The sequence below is a fragment of the Pagrus major genome, chromosome 7 (assembly GCF_040436345.1).
Source record: "Pagrus major chromosome 7, Pma_NU_1.0".
NCBI classification, from domain to species: Eukaryota; Metazoa; Chordata; class Actinopteri; order Spariformes; family Sparidae; genus Pagrus; species Pagrus major.
Window position 1 is genome coordinate 27,477,545 of NC_133221.1, and position 19,708 is coordinate 27,497,252.

A 19,708-nucleotide genomic window follows, 5' to 3' on the forward strand; every position below is an offset into this window, starting at 1 on the left:
CCCTTTATTACATTGTCCTTTGTTTGCCAGAGCACAATGTAAAGTCTGTTGATAAAATGTGTTATATAAATAAAATAGTTATGTTATTAGTACTATATCATAACATTTCACTCAAAACCACAAATATCAACCTCATGGACGTGCGAGAGAAATATTCAGAGGATAACTAACTGAAATCATCTGGCTGCATCCTCTAAACCATCCACCATACACTGCATGGTTATCAACAGTGTTGGGCGGGTTACTTTCAAAATGCAATATATTACATATAACTACTTACCTTCATTTTAAAGTAATATATTATGTTAGAATATAACTGTCTGCATAGAGTAATATATTACTTATTACACTACTTTTTAGTTACTTTCAACAAAATGCCCAAATAACCTATATAGGACAATTAAATAGCCGAGATCATTTTAAATAAACGAAGGGTCATGGACACAATGATGAGCAGGCAGACAAACTCCATAACTGCTATAAGAAATAAATTCCTGTCACGTGTTGCTTTTGTAAGGCATGCCCCAGACACTGGTTATCAACCCAATCACTGTTGAGATATTTCAGTTTGGACCAAAGTGGAAGCATGCTGAGTCAGAATAACTCTGATGACATCACAAGAGAAGTAGTTCTCCTCATGAATAGTAAACTGATCTTAAAGTGAACATTTAACAGTTTATTTCAGTTTTAATGCATTTGTAATCCATTCTTCATGCTAACAGTAACATGAGGTGGTTAAAAATCCTTCTACTTACAATGGAAAATTATCAACACACATATAATATACAGCAGGACTGTGTACAGCTGTTAATTTGGAGTCCTGTCATAACAGTTTATAGATGATTGGAAGTAAAGCAGTGACCAGGAGGCTCAGTATGTTCCAGTCTGAAAGGACTTTTGAGGATTGTTTTTAGTTTCTAGCTCCAGTGGACAGTTGTGATCTACTTTTGGAGATCTAGAAGTAAACTGCATGTTTTCTGATCCCCAGGAGGACTGTGGGCGGTACACAGTATATTACAGAGATGTTTGTCAGAGGGTGTAATCTTAACCTCATCTGTGTGTTTACATGTGTTTAAATGTGTACCTCTCCCCCTCTAGCTAGCCTTGTGTGCAGCGGCGTGGAGTTGTAAGCAGCACCTCCAGAGCTGTTTATCTCTGATAGTCACAGTGGGCTTGTTCCTTTAATCTCATGTTCCAGGCGCAGGACACCTCCGGTAGATCCCGCGTTCATCCGGCCTATACGGTATAAGCTGTTTGAAGGTGGCGTACGCAGGGTTGGTGCGCAACATTAACCAGGTGTGTGTTTTATTTCCAGGTCACCCGCGTACCAGTGGAGAGCTGTGAGCAGTACAACTCCTGTGGAGCCTGTCTGGGATCAGGAGACCCTCACTGTGGCTGGTGTGTGCTGCATAATGTGTAAGTGCCGATCCTGCTCATTATGTGTCTAAGCGGTAATTTCAGTGCTTGCATTACAGTGAGTGGGTGATCTACAGGTAATCACACTCTGCTACTCTGGCGGAGGGAATCGTGGAAATTCTATCAATTCCATTTTTACGAGTCAAGTCAAATTTATTTATAGCTACAAAAAAAAAATCGATCTGACTGAAGTGTTTCACAAAAACAAAAGGAAATAAGGTTAACGGAGCATACGATAAGAGATCACGCATATACTCGGAGTTCGAAACTAACATCCCTAAGCAATGTAAAAACTAGTAAAACAACCCCTATGAGAGCCCATTTACTGTAGTAGTAACAGAATGAGTATCAAAAGACAAAGAAAAAAGAAAATTCAGCATTTTCTGAATTGTCCAGTTAAATAAACAGATTGCCGATAAAATAAACTGATTTTAAAAATGTGCTTCTTTGGCTCTGATGCAGCATCCTCTCACACAAGGTCCGCCTACAACAATATCTGATCGGTAACACGTCACAATTATGAGCCTATAAACACTGAATAATGTGACTCTTCAAAGTAACTAGTAACTACGTGTATCAGATAAATGTAGTTGAGAGGAAGTAGCAGAAAATGGAAATACTCATGTGAAGTTCTTTAAAATTTTAAGTACGGTACTTGAGTAAATTACACTTTGGTTTATTTCATCACTGGTTGTTTTCGACTCCCTTGTGTTAAGTCATGTTTATATTCATGGTCACCAGTATTAAAGAGCTGTTTGGCATTGCATTTCTGTGTTCTAACATGACAAATGCTACAAGTTGCTGCCTTATAAGAGTTGCGTTCAACAAAAACAGTCACAAGAAGATGAAAATGCATGTTTATTAATGCTACAAACACATACATTTAGTCACGTGTCAAAATGAGATTGTTGAATGACAAAATAAAGAGTTGTCCCCTCAGAAGCTCCTCTGTGATCATAGTTTTACAAATACATGATTTGTGATCATTAATCTATGAGTCATAGTTTCCCTACAGCCACAGTTTCACTTTGTCAGTGTGCTCGTCCACATGTCTGATCGAACCTTTCCCCAGCAGGCATTTTGACTTGTCTCTCGAAAAGAGCCGGTGGAATTTATAACATTAATGATGGCTGCATTCTATTTAGGTGAGCTATTTCCAGGGCTCTGGCGTTGTGCATGCTCACTCACTGACATGGCTAACTGGGACACAAGTAGAATGGAGCCATCGTTAGCGTTACTGGTCACACCTGTGCACATCCCGCTCCGACAAGTCAAAATGTCTGCCGTGAAAAGGGCCTGTTGGCTCCAGCCTGTGACTTGTTGCTCAAACTGAAGGCAAACTTAGTCTAGTCCAGACATACACAGGGGTTTCATTTTAACCCACATGAAAACACATATCAGGTGGCCCTTCACATACATCGGGCTTGCGTGTGCCAGTGAAAACGGAAAGTACCAGGCGTGGAAAGGGGACGGCTCTTCACAGAATCCTTCTTGATATCGCTATTTTGATTAAAACTTTGCCAGCAGCCATTTTGTCTCTTTTTCATCATTGTATTATCATTATCCGTTTATGTCTCTTTAAATCTAAACAGCGTGACATCCATCCCATCAATGTGCAAACTAAAATACTCCAATATTATACGACATAACCCCACACTCAGAGTTGACATTTGCAAAGGCCCAATTAGGAAGTGACATATCTTCACCCTGGAAGGAAAAGCCATCTACCTGCGAACAAAAGGAGAAGCATTGTTTTATGAAAATACCCATGTGAGCGGACAGAGCCTTAAGATATGCCCGAAATTAAGTAGTCCGCAGGTATCGTCTAACAACATCCGACGACTAAAGTATTTTTAGCTGTTCAGAGCGGAGTGAGCAGTCATAGCGAGAGGGCCTGATGCAATAATTGCTCAAATGGGGCAAACACCTCACAGTCTTTACTCAGACGGATTGATGGTGTTGCACTCGTTTGTACACATGAAAAACAAATTGTTCTGTGAAGATCAGAATGAGAGCTTGAGAGAGAAATTTCAAACCTTCCCCGCCTTCTTACCTCCGCATGTGGCCGATCACTGCGTGACGTGGCCGTGCCGGTTAGGTTGCCAGTTTTTGTAAAGTGCAAAAAATTTGGGCAAGGCCTCAGATGTTTAACGGTCTGTTAAGTGCACAGTTTTACTCGCTGACCTCTTCGCAGTCCAATCAGCATGAAGTCAATTTTTAAAAAAATTATGTATTGGGTGCTCGGGGGGGAATTGCTTCTTTCTGTTCAGTAAACTGCGTTCGATAATCCTGCTCTGCTAATCCAGTCAGAGACACTTGTGTCAAGGAATTTAGCATTTGCAGCAAATTAGTCAGCCACATTTGTTGGAGAAAAGGTTCTGCTCTGTGAGAGGGCTCTCGCAGAATCAGAGGTGAACGTGTGAGCTGAGTAATAGTGAGAAGTGTCGGGCTGTAAAGGCCACCGTGTACACCTGTGCTGGGGCAGCTGATGAACGAGCCTCTGACGGTGAGGCATGAATGAGCAGCTGGTGCCAATCAGCTAATGCAAGTGTGACTTCAGAGCTCTGCCTGGGCTAACGCTACGCCCCATTTGTTCTTCACTCTGCCTGTGTGTTTGGCTCTATGTTTGATTGCCGTGCTATACTTTGATTCACGTCTCATAATAATAGACAGCTGCAGCATCATCCAGAAGTGCTCTTAAGCCTTTGGATATGTACATTGTTCATAATCTACTCCCATGCACCTTCTAATAAACAGACGCTCTGACTGAAACGCAGCAAACAAAACGTATTTTACATAAACAAGGACAACAGTAAACAGGATTAAACTGGGCTTAATATACTGAAATGTGAATTCAAGCTTTTGAATGGAGATTTGACCGAAGTGTATCCTCCCGCTCCAGATGTTCGAGGAAGGATCGCTGTGAGCGAGCGGAGGAGCCTCAGCGCTTCACCACCAGAGTGGAGCAGTGCGTCCGACTCTCGGTCCAACCCACCACCATCTCTGTCACCATGTCAGAAGTACAGGTACAGTGTGTTCATGTGTCAGAGTGTTTGTGACGGGAAGGGCTGGAAGACGACGGACAGAAAAAAATGATGTGGAATGATGATGATGTCAGAATGGGTCCATCAGTTTGAGTCGGAGCTGAACAGGGAGTTTGGAGCCGCGTGTCCTGGCAGCATTTTCTGCAGTGGAGCGGTAGAAATCTTTATCACTAATGAATCGATTATAAATGTATGTGTCCCTCATGGTGCTGCTTTCCTCTCCTTCTCCCAGTTGGTACTTCAGACGCAGAACGTCCCCAGTCTGTCTGCTGGAGTGAACTGCTCCTTTGAGGACTATGTAGAGACAGAAGGACGCATCTACGGTGGACGGATCTTCTGCCTGTCCCCCTCTACTAAAGAAGTGGCCCCCATCACACGAGATCAGGGTAAATACAAATATCCAAGCAATACAGAAATACATGGTGTCCAAAAGGTGTGGAATCGTAGATTTTTCCAGACCTCTGACTTGGATTCTTTTAATTTTGCTTTTGGCGGTTGAAGGAAAAAGTTTATTTTGTCGAACGAACAAATAAATAATTAAATAAATAAATAAATAAAAGGACGTAGGACTTGATTTTGTGACATATATGAATGAACCAGACTAACTCAACAACTGCTAGCCTTCTGTAAATTTAGCTCCTGCCAGTTAGCTCCTGTTAGCGGGAGCAACAACAATGCTGAAGTGATTCTAAAGGGAACAACTAAGGCTAACTCTGTAAGTACACAAAGTAGCCAGACCTAGCCGGCTAGCTGGGTAGCATATACTGCCAAGCTAAGCTATAAATAAAAGCGAGTGAGGAGATGTTGATTCTGTGTCGGTGCTAATTTACAGTGGCAGCAACATAATTGATTCAGAATTGCTTTTGACGCAAGCTAGCAGGAGCTAACTGGTTAAATCTGTTAGCAGCAGTTGTGCATTATCTAATATTGAACACTTTGGGATCGTTACAGTTTATCTACTGCAGTAAATCTGTTTCTGATTCACCTTGTGTTCTGGAGGTTCAGCTGCAGTTTTACTTTACTGACATTTCAAACAATTAGCCAGCTTCTGTTTTGTGGAGAAGATGACTCCACTTAATTCTGGGCTTTTTTTTTGGTTGAGCAGTTTTGTTTGATGCTGCATAAACATCTTTTTTTTTTTTTTTTTGCACCGTTCAGCTTGTTCATTCAACCGTGTGAAATACGAGTCACGCTGCTCTTTAAATGCACACATTTCTTCGTGATAATCAAAATAAGAAAGTGCTGATTCACAAACTTACTGCACCGAGCCCATAAATGTATATGGACAGCTGAACTGCTTCCTTCACAGAGTAACTTCTCCACCAGCTCTATTGATTCTGCCCCGGGCTCTGCTTACTTTCTAGCAGAAACACTGTGGCTCCAAAATGTCAGCTATACAGGAATCGACAAGTAATACCTAAAAAGGGGCTGTTAACATTTCCAAATACATTGCAAGGGCTCGGTCATGATCCTAGGTTCATGAAACATTTTCCATACACTCACTGTACATTATAGTAGCAGGTGTACACTAAAGAGATATGAGAAGATTTCTGAAAGAGAAAAAGCTCTGGTAATGTGGTGTTTTGTGACTCCTTGTAGGTGACCAACGTGTTATAAAGTTGTATCTGAAGTCAAAGGAGACGGGGAAGAAGTTTGCCAGCGTGGACTTGGTCTTCTACAACTGCAGCGTCCACCAATCGTAAGTTTTTAATCGAATCTCAAAATCAACAGTCTGTTGCTAAGTATGCGTGGAGTGGAATGAAGAAACAAATGAGAAAAAATCTCTTTGCATATGGAATTTTTTTTCCAAGATAAAGGTTGTTTACCAAAGTGCAATAATGCAAAAATATTGGCCTGCAAATAACTCTTATATTGGTGAATGGAGAGAACAGCGTGTGACCTCTGCTAATTCATTATTCAATGTATTCAAGCTTTTTACAAATCAATTAGTTAATTAAATCTCGAGCAATGAAGGGACTACTGGTGAGTGAAATAATAAATCGATTCCTAACCATGCAAGACCGAGAAGGGCGGCCAAGCTTGGGTGGCTAAAACACGTCAGTCGTGTTTCTTGGAAATTAATTATCCCTAATTTAAGTATAGGAATACTGATTGGCTTCTCAGTGCTGGTGTGAGAGCAGGTTCTGTGTTTATATACATGGCTGACTCTGGTATTTGAGAAAGAAGAACCGGAAAGGAGAGAAGGATTGAAGAGACTACAGTATCTGCATCTTTATATATACTGAACAGAGCAGGTTGTTTAAATTGTTAGGAATTTTACTTACTCATAGTCCATAGTCTATCATCTACAGTGTTAGAGCTGAACTATACATGGTTTTCTATCAAAATTGCAGTTGAACAATGGATGTAGCAGTATTTCAGGGCCTAAACATGTTATGTCTATGCAAAAGATTGGAATGTGATTGGTTCTCCACTTGGTAGATTCGTATTTCCATTTCCTGTCACAAACTCGGGATTATAAAAAGAGCTTGGCTCCACATGGGACTCAAACCCCGGCCTCCATCCTGTGTATGACCCACCAATCAAGCAACCTGACAAGCCCAGGATACTTCCATTAACCTAACCCAGTCATTTTGGTGCCTAAACCTAACATAACTGCAGCCGTGTCACAATTAGTATTTAACTTCACATACATAAGCTCCATTCTGAACATGTTTAATGAAACGTACACTATTATATCTTAAGGAGCTGTGAAGGTGAAAGTTGTTTTAGTTGTTTTGACCTTCAGTGTTGTTGGCTGTCAGGGCAGCTCTCAGCTGGAGCTAATGAACCTTAATTATTTGAGTTTACCGAACTATAAAGTCAACCTGCTGTTGTCTGTTTAAGGTTATCTACTTTTTGCACACTGGTCCTGGACAATCTCTGCTTTTTATTTTATTTTTTTTGGAAGAAGTAACATTGCTCTGTCTTATTAGGATTTCTGAAAAGTTGAAGAGTAAATTGTGGTGAGAAATGTTAGCAGCTAGCAGTGCAATTGACCAACAGCTGGTGGGAGCAGACAGCAGTCAAAATATTACCATTTTTTAAGCATGTAACATCATTATTGTAGCTTATCATATACAAATGTTGAAACTTCACCTGTAGATTTCAGGGTTATAAAGCTATCTTTTCTTTGAAGCATCATTGCCATTTTTGTGAAGCTAACTTTAGCTTCAAAGTCTGACATAGTCTTGAATAGAAAGACCTATCTCCACATCTGTCTGTATCGATTTTCATGTCTTTAAACCAATCCCAATCGTCTTTAACCCAGGCAACATTGCCCCTGCAAAATAATGTTGGCGGGGAACTTGGTTTGCACATGGGGAGGCACCAAATGACTTTATACCAACCGTCTACATCCAATAAGTCACACTCAGACTGACTTCAAGAATTGCTGAAGCTAATTTGCATTATTTGCAATATGCAGGTATGAAATCATAATGCAACAATTTGCATAATCAATTTTCAAAGGATTAAAATCATTTCAATCATCAATCATCAGTTAAGTGACTCTAGCTAACTAGCTTTTATTATTAGCTTGAATTACCATTCAAGTTCCTATCACCTTCATGTGCATCCAAACTAAACCTGTAATTACACAAATGTCTTATGTAGCTATACGCTGATGACATAATCTCTTAAATCCTTATAATGCAAGAGTAAATGAAGCAGATTAAATTGTCAAGTCACTCATTAATTGAAAAATATTGAAGCTCCTCTTTAAAAAAAGAGGAGCTTGGGTCTACCTATAAAAGTGGTTCATTTGTGCTGCGAGGCTCTTGAAAAGAAAACAAGTCACCAAAAGGGTCTTAAAAATTGCCAAATCCAGCAAGAAAATAAGCTGATAACACTGCAGACATTAGCTCGAGCAGCTCAAGGGCAGAGCTGCAGACATTAGTGTGCAGCAAGGTGTTCACTGTTAACAACCACAACATATACACATTTTCTACAGCGCACTACTTTAATTAGAAGATTAGATTATTTAGAAGTCAGCGTCTCTCCCAAATGACTCGTTTTAATTGGAGAACCCTGGCAGGACCTCAACAACAAGTAATAGTTTCTATTTTATCTGATTCTTCTGTTAATGTCGTAACAATATACATTTGTGATTATGTTTTATTAAAACCTATCTTGTTTTTCTTGCCGTGGAGACCACAAAACACAGAACCAGAGTTTAATCCCAAACAGTCAGAGGAATTATTAGTCAGATACAAATGAAATCAGCAATTTTCCTCAAATCGTTCAGCTTTAGTTGGTGTTTGTCTTTGAATGCCGATGAAGGTTTTCAGCTGAGCTACACAAAGAGAGGAGGGGGAGCGAGGAGAGAGGAGCAGTGAGATCGGCCTGATAATGAATGAAGAATGTGTTCTTAATTGACCTGCCTTGTTAAATAAAGGTTAAATGAAAATAAATAAAATGTCATTCCCTAAATGACTCTTGGCTGCTCCTCTGAAAGTCGCTGAGTGGGATTCGCCCCCCACCCCCTCGCTCGCTCTAGTCTCGTCCACCTGGCACAGGCTCACATCTCACATTTAGGTATCTGCACTTTCTGTCAATACACCTGAAATGAAAATGCATCTGTGGCATGCTCAAAGTGGATTCCTCTTTCTCTTGCCAAGACTAGATTGATGACAGCATTACTTCCTCCACTAATGTTTACATCATTTAAAATGTCCTCTCGCTCTATCCATTTTCAGCTTTTATTTAAAATTCCGACTGCCTTTTTCTGCTTGCAAAAGAGAAAAATAGTAAAAGAGGAAAAGAGATGAAGAATATCAGGACATGAAGAAAAACAAAGAGGAGACAAAGGGAAAAGCACAACGAGCGGTAGAAGCTACGGTATTTCCGATTATTACCCCGACACCTGGTTTTCAAGTGCCCCCTCGCCCCTCAGAACAGAGTTACAAGAGGTAGCGGTTGAACTCCCCCCACCATGAAATGGGGCAACGCTTCATACACGACGACCCTCATACATCATCAGTTGTCGTCCATGGCATGATGTAAACAGGCGTGACCGGACGTTTCTAATATGCCGTCTCCAGCTTTGGTGATTTCTCTTGTGTTACTGAGGCAACCCTGGTATTACCACAAGGCCATCCTCACAACTTCATGCTGTCAGTCAAGTCCTCAAATATTAAAAGAGCACTGATTCATTACCTGGCCACTTGTGGTGCTCTACAGGTTAACATTAGCAACTGGAAGTGCAGCAACTTTGCTGCTGGGGGGGGGTTGCTAACTGTAAAACGGACAGGAAGTTAGCTAAAACGACGACAACGCTTACAACAGCTTTAAATTTCCGTTGTCACGTGCCGTCAAAGAGCAGGAACGCAACATTGAAATACATCAAAACACAGGACTGTCATGCACAAATTAGCAGTTACAATGTAAGCCTCTGAAACACCTCTATTTGGTGGGGCCATGTCACCCTAACGTTTCAGGCTCAGTGGTCGGGCCAATGGATGTACAGGGATTGGGCCGAAGTCTCTCGTCTGCACTGCTTTTTGGGTTCATGCAGATGAATAGACCAACACTAATTTAGACTTCAAAAAGTTCCCCGGCCAAAACGCTGCAAAAAGTTCTAAACTCAAAAGTACATATTGTGACAGTAACCTTTAGTTTCTGAGTCAGACCTTACAAGCGACTAGTAATGAGGAGTTAAAGTCCACCATCCTCCCCTGACTCCCTCCTTCCAGCCCCCTGGCACTCGTCTCCTCTCCCGCCCTGCCACCTTCCTCTTGTCCACCCATTACTCTCCCTTCTCCCGTCCCTCTCTTTTACCCGTCTCGCCCTCCCCCGGCCCCGACCCCTCTTAGCCCTCTCCACCACCACCACCCCCATCTCTCTTTCCTTGCCCCTCTCTTGTTCATCAGGCCCATTTATTGCCTGCGCTCTGCTCTCGGCCCCGCATATATCTGCATAGTAATAGGCCGTTAATTAGCTGGAGCCGGGGTGCCTGTGTGGAGATGGTCATAATGGAGTGGGCTCGGAGAGAGAGCTCACCTGGGCCACTTCTCAGGGCCTCTAGGCCTGGTTCAATGGCTTTGATTCATTTTGTGCGTGCGTGTGTGTTAGTGGAGTTTTCTGTTTGTTCTTTGTGAGTTAAAGAGCGTACGGGATGTGTCAAAGTGACTGCACTGGAGTGTTTATTCATGCGTATTTGTGTGCATGCTGAAAGTGCGTGTCAGTGTGTGTGTGTTTTTGCTCCGTGCTCCTGATTAAGCAGCCCACCTAGCCCTCCTCTCTTTGCTGCACAAACAGGCGTGCTGCTGTTTAAGCCTTTGATGTTGGCTTCGCCGGCCCCCTCAGGACTCCGCAGGCCTGTAAAACCACAGTGCAGTTATTACCGCAGCAGCTGTAACATAAACCCACATATTATACACCACTCCTCCTCCTACCGCCGTCACCTTTCACCTCCGAACCTTTGATCCCGCCTGTCGGAAAGTGCTGGAGTCGGGGCGTTCAGCTGCAGATAATGGGGTTCCTCCTCGTGGGCGGTGGGCGGGTGAAAGTGTAGCACAGACTCGCAGCGGCAGACGCGCAGACGTACAGTATCGGCACAGATGCACAGGCAGAGCGGCCCGCGGGCGAGCGCCCAGACGGGCTCGTGTGCTAACTTCACACAGCCTCGCTCAACACGCTCAAAGGTGGATGCACCAGCCTCACACATCCTCGTGCGAACACACACAAACAGGTGCACGCACAGTCGGAAAGGAGCGCACGGAGACAGACGGCGCAGACTTGGAACGGCAAATTGCGCTGCGAGCTATTTGCATACACTGTTACAATATTAGAAATTTGCATTAAAAAAGAGCTTTGGAATAGTTTAATTGAGCATGCGGGAGGAGGAATAATGCATCTTTAAAGAGAGGAAGAGAAACAAATGGGAGGGAGAGTGCTGGAGGGAAGAGTGGGACAAGGAAGAGAACTCGCGCTCCCCGAGAGCTGCTGAGGGAGAAGACGACAGAGAGGGAGGCATGGAGAGGGAAAGAGAGATATAAAGCGGAGCGTTAGCGAACGAGACGGAGATTGTGCCCATTGTGTCAGGAATAATGCGTCCCACACAGCTAAAAGGTTAGCGCCGCAGCCTCAGGCCACCATGACCATTACAATATGAAAGGGGCTGGAAATCTATGCAGTGAAAAGAAGCACTCGAGGGAGGGGACCGGCCCACGCTCCGGCCCCGAGGAAGGGCTCTCATGTAGGCAGACCGTCAGCTTCGCCACCCGCCCGGAGACCGGCCGCACTCACTCACAGCCACGTTATCGACTTCCAGAGTCATCTTGTTGGGAAGAGTTTAGAGTTCAACTTTCCTGTAATGACATCACAATTAGGTGATTTTTGTGGCAATAGTCGGTGGTCCAATTTCCAATGAGTGTGACCCGTTTTAATTAAACTGCGGGTTGAGACTCGCAGACTTAGTGCTTTTGGACATCGCCGTGACAAGATGCAATAATATCTTATAATGAGTCTGAGTCCCCTGTCGAGAATCTAAACTTCTCATTCAGTTGCTGTACTTTGTAACTTAATGATGTATGCATTGTTTTATTGCTGCACACTTTGGAGCTTTATGGCATTAAACATAAAGAAGCCTATTTATAGATCACACAGCACAGCCAGACCGATCCTCTTCTAAACACTATCCACATTAAAAAGAAATCTGGCAGATGTGTTTTCAAACCAATCAGAGGTCTGAATCAGAAACATGCCTATAGTCGCTTCAAGCACTGATTAAGCTATTAAAGCTTTATGCTTTGTGCCTCAAAATGGGTCACTGGCCTACTTCATCGGGGTCGGCACATGTTGACATGGTGTGGCGAGCTTTAGATAACAGACTAACCCCCTAATTAGAAAAGAATCGCAACTTTATCTGCGACTTTCTTGACCAGAATTAAATGATCGTTCGCTCCTTTCATATACGTTCGTTCGGGGCCGTTGCTCGCATATCAACAGCTTTGTTCCATCGATCCGGCCTCGCTTAGAACAAAAGCTCGAAGAAGATGAAAAGGCGTTTGACCCGGCTCTGCTGCGAGGCCTTGTTAAATAGCGGGGGATTTTATTGACTACATTGCAGCAGCGCAGCCACTTACCCAAGCCAGTTGTCCAGGCATTGACAGCTCTACTGTAGGACAAGTCTCCACTGCCCAGGTGACCCAGAGAAAGGCTACGATGTCAACATGGGCGACGGCTTCGTGAGAAGAAGTGTGTCTCAGCCTGTCAGTGTGTGTTATTGCAGTCTCGGGCGCTCATACGCACACACAAATGTTTGAATGTGTGTGCACACATCCCTGCAACAAGAAATCGATGAACCCTGGGGTTAATAGTGAGGAGGAACTGGCTCACCAGCTCTGCTAACAAACATCAGACTGTTAGCATAACCTCAGTCCACCCTTCTCCCCATGGAAATCCACTGGCATTGATTATAAACCTCACACTGCAGCTCGGTCTAGTCTCACTAGCTTATCGCCGGCTGTATGAAGCCCCTATCACTCTGTCACTCCAATACAGGCGATTTAGGAGTTAACCCTCGGAAATCTGAATAAACCAAGGACAGAGGGACAAAGACAGAGCAAGGATTAGACTGAAATCCAATTTAAAGTCAGTCTTTCCGGCAGCAGGGTGGCATTGTGAGCTCAGCGATTGTCCTTCAGTTTGGAGGACCTGGTTTTAAACTCCCGTGGTGGCTCATTACTGTGGTGTTTTTGCACCAAACTTGTTGGAGATCGCTTGTCAGTCAAACAGTGAAGGTGGTGTTGTGATTTATTTTACCTTTGACTTTGGTGTTTGAAGTTTGCATTTCTTTAGGCGGAGCTTGTTCCATGAGAGAACCACTCCTTTATTCTCCAAGCGAAGGCCGGATAGTAGCTTGTTAGAACAGGGCAGTGTTCATGAAGTAGCCATAGACTGATTTATAGATATGTTTGATACTGATGAGGTAGCAACATGATTGCATTAGCTTGATTTACCTGTAATATGTGGTGCTAACTTTCAATTTCTTGTAATAAAATCTAGTGTAATAGTAATAGAGAAATACCATGCAGCTTTAAAGGTGTAAAATGTTAGAATTTTAGTTTAAAACATTCAAAATTTAACTCAAATTACTAAAAGAATGTGAAGAAATAACAGTTTTAAAATGATGTCTAAGTTGTCTATTTTTTTGTGTTGCAGAGATATCTATTGAAGTTAGCATGCTAACAAGCTAGCCACTTCACAGGTGACAGTTCAATAGTAAGTCAGCTAGTCAAGCCGTTATAATATAATCAGCTAATATAACCGCTAGCTGCACAGTTAACTGCGATAATTAGCTAGCTACAGCCGCAGTTAGTGGTTACGTTGGTGATATGAAGCCCTCTATTTGTTTGGAGTATGAGTTCGACATCAGTTTTCACAGGTTCCCAGTCAGCTCTTCGGGTGGATGTGAGTCGGCGAGCAGACGCGGTGGGTGCGTGGGGGTTGAGTACTTGGAGGCCTGATTGAGTACAGTGACAGCATGTGAGAGAGAGGACTGGCGTAACATGTAATTACAGCTCGCTTTTCTTCAGCCAGTTAAGTGAAATGTAGTTCAGAAGTGATGTAAAGAGTACAAAGGAAGGACTCGTTGTAGTTGAAAGAGAATATCGGGGCTTTTTAGAGTTACTAAGCATCAACTTCTGTCAGGGTCTGTAATTATTGTTTGTTTAACTTCCTTTTGAAGCACTTTTCACAGCTTACAATGGAGCATTTTCTAGGCTAGCAAAGACCTCGTGCATTAAGATTGTGACGGTAAAGATCGGGAAGTGTTATAAAATACAGCACTGACATGGTAGAATGTAGAAACTTGGACAAAACGAGTAAAGTTACACTTTTTCTGAACATGTTGAAGAATGTATGCTTGCTTTATTCGTCCTTTATCATCCTGGAAACGAGGCTTTGCTCAATTAAAAAACCACTGAACGACTTTTAATTTAACTTCTATATATATTAAATGTAAAGTAAATACCTAAACTAACCTTTTGTTCTCGTACAACCTCCACTTCCGTCGTTTTTTTTCTGCTCGCCATGATAGTCTTGTTTTTAATCCATGTTTGAATGTGCATATATTCATTTTGCTTCCTCAACTCTGAAGAAGAAGGGGGAAAAAAACAAGTGTTATATAAAAACAGGCTTATCTTGGTCTGCCAGCTTAGTTCACTGTAAGCCTCCAAGCATGGAGAATAAGGAAGGAGGAGTGGATCGCCAAGGATTCTCTCCTGCTCTCTCTCCGCTGTTTTCCAGCGTCCGCCCCGGCCTCGCTGACAGCTGGAGTAAAGTCTTAATGCACGAGGCCACAGCTACACTTGTCATTCGGACGCGATTTCTGGAGATTTGGCCATAAACATTTGATGTCATTCGACCGTGTTGACATGCGCGCTCAGGCAGTCGGCGTGTGACAGGCACGCCCCGTTGAAGGTTTTCCTTTTGATCTGCGTTTCCACTCTTCCTGTATTTCACCCGGCAACAGTTCTGCCGCAGCATATTGTACATAATCTACGATTATGAATTCAGGTCATAGTAGCTGGATTTTCATCAATGTGTTTTTATGCTAATCATGAAGAGCAATTTAGTAGTTATGAATGAAAAATAACAAAGTTTAACAAATAATGTTTTTCTTGATGATGTCCTTGTTTGTCTTCAGCATGTTGCTGCAAATTAGGGCAATCAGAATTTCATTACATGATTCTCGTGGCGAAAAGAATTCACAATAAAAATGTTATTGCAATATCTATAGAAAATAGAAATAAAAAATGCTGTCTGAACTACTAGTGCAGGTAGGCGGAGAGAGAAAGTAAAGAAGTCAATTTCCATTTTATGGTGCGTTTGAAAACCAATGTGAAGATGCATTACTGCCACCCACCATGACGAAGCAGAGAAAAGATGCTCAGGGTATTTTATAATTATTAACTACGACTGATGACTTTATTAGATGGATAGCTGCAGAATGACAGGAAACAGGATGAGAGTGAGAGGGGCGACGACATGCAGCGAAGGGCCAAAGGTCAGAAACGAACCCGAGGACACACCTCTGTACACGCTCTACCAACTGGCAACCAGAGTGCCTTGAGTTAATTGTTAAACTGTTACACATCTCTGTCACAAGTGTTTGATAACCACATTTCAGGAATAATCCAAAAATGTATGTATCTTGGTCGATATATTGATCCTGGAATCAGAATATTTTAATCCCTAATATCAGTGTCTGCCCCGACCTGTGTGACATTTCTACTGTGATTATTTCATGTACCATATTGCTTCGCTAGCATCTTTGGTATCTACACAACAGCAACATAACTGCTAGTTTGGGGTAAATTCAAGCTGTCATTTTCTTCAGACTGCAGCGCAACAGGTTAATAAGGGCTCCAAGCGAACGTTAGCAAAAGTGTTGTTTTTAATGAGATATGAAAACATCATCAGGTTTGCATTTTGGATGAATGAGATGTATACATTTTGAAATAACATCATGAAAAAAGACAATTCAACTATTTGTAACCAGTGTGTGATGCAGTGGTTTCAACCCGGAGGTTATTGTTAACAAAATTGTGATTGGTTCTACGTAGATGGTGGTTTTGGACACTTTTCTTAGAGTTTAAAAAAATCTGATAGCAATATGACGATCGGCCAATAGAAGAAGAATATTTTTTTAAACATAAAAACACAACTAACCAGTCTCGTCCCAGATAAGATTATAATATGTGATCAGATAAGCTTGTTAGTGCTCTCCTGCGGAAAAACTTGACGACACTGTTTCTAAATTACCTTCAACTTCTAGTTTGGCATTTCTCTACAGCACTTTCTTGCTAATTAGTGGTTGGCTTATACACGGATACAGCTACATCTGCAATAAGCTGATACTGATTCATCTGTCTAGCTCTTGTTCTCTGGAATAAAAAGAAATTGCTGTGTAACTTTAACCTCTCTTCTCTGACATTCTCACCTGCTCCAGGTGTCTATCCTGCGTGAACGGAAACTTCCCCTGTCACTGGTGCAAATATCGCCACATGTGCACGCAGGATGCCAGCGACTGCTCCTTCCAGGAGGGACGAGTCAACACCTCGGAGGTGAGGCTTCGAGCGTGCACCCACACAGAACATACAAAAGCACACGCAAGCGTCGATGAGCACATGTATTTCAACATTCACACACAAAAGAGACGCAGATTCGGAAGCATACAACAGGAATACATTCACAAGTATCAATTCATGTGCGCACACTCACACACAAGTATGTATTACTGGCATAGTAATGCCAAGGGTGCAGCTGGGACCTGTACACCATTTGAGTGTGGGTATGTGCTTGTATGAATGAATGGTGCTCTGAGTGGCCCAGCAGCAGCTGTTGTACTCCAAGCAGCGCTGGATTTATTCACTTATAAACAAGTCGGGGTGAATGAGTATGCAAATGGAGGCGCACGCTACCGTCCCAAATGTTATATTTGCATGAAAACCCTCATCTATCCATGAGCTGACTCACTTCCACAGTCCCTCTGTCTTAATCTCTAATTCTCACTGTCTCTCGCACAAACATGGAAATTCACAGTGACAAACACAAATAAACTTTTGTGCTTTCAGAAAGTTGCGCCTGACACCCAGCCACCTCAACATCATCTCTGTCTCTATTTCAGGCAGGAGTTCGAAATCATTTGTATGCATGGCTAGAGTGAAGGCTATTTCAGATATTCTCCTTTAATTTTTTCTCTACTTTCGGTCGTCTTTCCTTTTTTTCTTTCTGTCCTCTGACAGCACATGTAAAAAAATATTAGTTATATTAATATTAGTATTTTATCCTATCAGATTAAAGGTGCAATGAGGTAGAAATGGCCACCTGTCGAATTCATATTCTAAACAAATAGGGGGCAGCATATCACCAGCGTAACCGCTAACTGCTGCTAACTGTAGCTACCATTAGCTCAGTTAATCTTGCAGATAGCGGGCGTATTAGCCGTCTCTGCTTGAACTGGTCGCTCATAGCACCAGGTTAGCGTTGGTGTTGTTTACTATCGGACTGTCACCTGTTGAGGTACATGGTGGCTAAGGGCTAGCTTGTTAGCATGCTAACTTCAACACAACATATAGACATCTTTAAAGGTGCAATGTGTAAGAATTGCCCACCTGTTGAATTCAGTTATTAAAGATAAATAGGGATCAACAATTCACCAGAGTAACCACCGCTAGCACAGGAGCCTTGGATCAGGATGAGGCAGGGTTAGTTGGTTAGCAAGCTGACTTCAGTAGCTATCTCTGCAATACAATATACCAACATCATAACATAAAACTATTATTTCTTCACATTCCGTTGATGATTTTAGATCATTTTTGAATATTTGAAACTAAAATTCTTACATATTTAAGGTTTTGCACACAAAGCAAGGTGCCCCTCTTCTCCTCTCTCCTCCAGGCCTTTTGTTGCCTGTACTTCTGTGTTATTTCCTAATTCTTGCACTCACTCCATCTTTCTTTGCGGGAAGCCATCCACATATGTCTCTCTGTCTCTGTGTTATTTTATGTATGCATGGCCACTCGCTTCACTCAAGACATTCAGTGTGTCCACGCGTACGGGTGGCTATCAAAGCGAAAGCAGTGAGGTCTGTGTGTTTTATAATGTCTGTTAAAGTGGTAAATCAGACAGCAATTACAGGGCATTTTGTGCAAGTGTGTGTGTTTGTGTGTGTGGACGGAGCGAAAGAAGGGAGCGAGGGGGGATAACACTTGACTCCACACACCCTGTCATCACATGTTACACCCTCCTGTAAACACACCGGGCTGACATCCATCCTCATCTCGTTCAGAGAGCCACACCAATCTGCCCTTTTATTTTGTGTTATTTCCTGTTTTTTTTTGTTTTTTTTTCTATCTCTCTGATGCACTCTGTCTTTTTGGTGCAGGCGTTGCCATGGTTACCAAGACACTTTGAATGTCAGGGGGGTTTTGCTGAATTTTGATAGACTCGCACACACACACACACACACAAACACCAGTGGCATCACCGCATCTTTACACGGATTATTGTTATTAACACGGTAGACAGTGGAGTGACAGCTGTGGGCTTTTTTTGACAGATGTTTTGATGCATCCTCGTGCACAATCCCCGTCAATGAATAGGTTAATGTTTTGAAGCGATGCATATGCGTACTTGAGCCAACAGCAGCGGTTTTGTCGTCACACATTTATCTCCTCTAGCCTTGATTTTGTTCCAATTTGCCAGTTCGTAGCCCCTGCTGAAAGCAATATTGCCCATCTCCACTGCCTGAAAAAGTTTCCCCCTGTCATTAGCAGTAGGTTGCCAAAGTGATTGAATTCACACAACACTGGTTATCTTCCCAAAGGCATTTGTCATATTTCGTGAAGCTGACTTCACTTCATATCTGATCAAATTCATAGCATCTGTGAATCTGTTCCACAGGTACATCACAGAAAAACAAACAGCCTCTAATGCGTAATGTTTGCCCTCTTAAAGTAAATATAATCCTCTGTTGTCACTTCCTGGAGATGTAAACGTATATAAATCAGCTGTGTTCTGACAGCAGATATGCAGAGAGGCATATTAGGGGCGACCAGGCAGAAAATTGCCAGAGTCGGAGAAAACACTTGAGAAGGCCACGGACAGAAATGTGTATAAACACAAACAATGAGAGAAACAAACACCAGGACAAACAAATTTGCCGTGCTCCAATGAATCCCTGCGTTGGGCGGCTGGAGCCGAGCGGGCCTGCACTGGGCCCGGGGTTCGGTTCAAATGACTTCAAATAGGAAAAATAAGACAATAATAAAAACCAACAGAAAACATTTTAGAAAAAAAACACTTTTGTTTGCATTTATTTTCCTGTCGACACGCTCGCCTGCTGCAATCCGCTCGCTTGTTAATTAAGTCGTTCATTCATTTTGCACGGGGTTGCTTTTTTCTTCTCCGGATATTTCATGTCCCACGAATGAATTAATGCAGTGCATGATTGACGGCAGAAACAAAATGGCTGCCAAGTAACAGCCCCAGATGGGAGCTTTGACAGGAGGTGACTTATTTGTCTATATTTTTTGTCTGCTTGTAAAATGCTACAACTCCATACAACAACAGTTTGGTCATCAGTCATGACCCGAGCTTCCTGTTATTGATGATATCTTTCTCATATTGTAGAAAGTATCGCATACTGATGCTGCAAACAACTGAACATGTCCTGGAGAGGAGAATCAAAGCCATGTAAATTACATGAACAGTAGTTACTAGATGTAGTAACACTTTCT

The 19,708-nt window shown here is 42.4% G+C and overlaps 1 protein-coding gene across 1 annotated transcript in view; it reads left to right on the top strand.

The window, feature by feature from the left end:
- The window catches only part of LOC140999798 (plexin-A1-like), a 255,076-nt gene that overhangs the window by 120,049 nt on the left and 115,319 nt on the right, over positions 1–19,708 (top strand). The window contains exons 4-8 of the mRNA XM_073470337.1: positions 1,316–1,416; positions 4,319–4,442; positions 4,693–4,846; positions 6,060–6,159; positions 16,417–16,531. Of these exons, the coding sequence (XP_073326438.1) occupies positions 1,316–1,416; positions 4,319–4,442; positions 4,693–4,846; positions 6,060–6,159; positions 16,417–16,531 (594 nt within the window). The remainder of the gene's footprint in view (positions 1–1,315; positions 1,417–4,318; positions 4,443–4,692; positions 4,847–6,059; positions 6,160–16,416; positions 16,532–19,708) is intronic.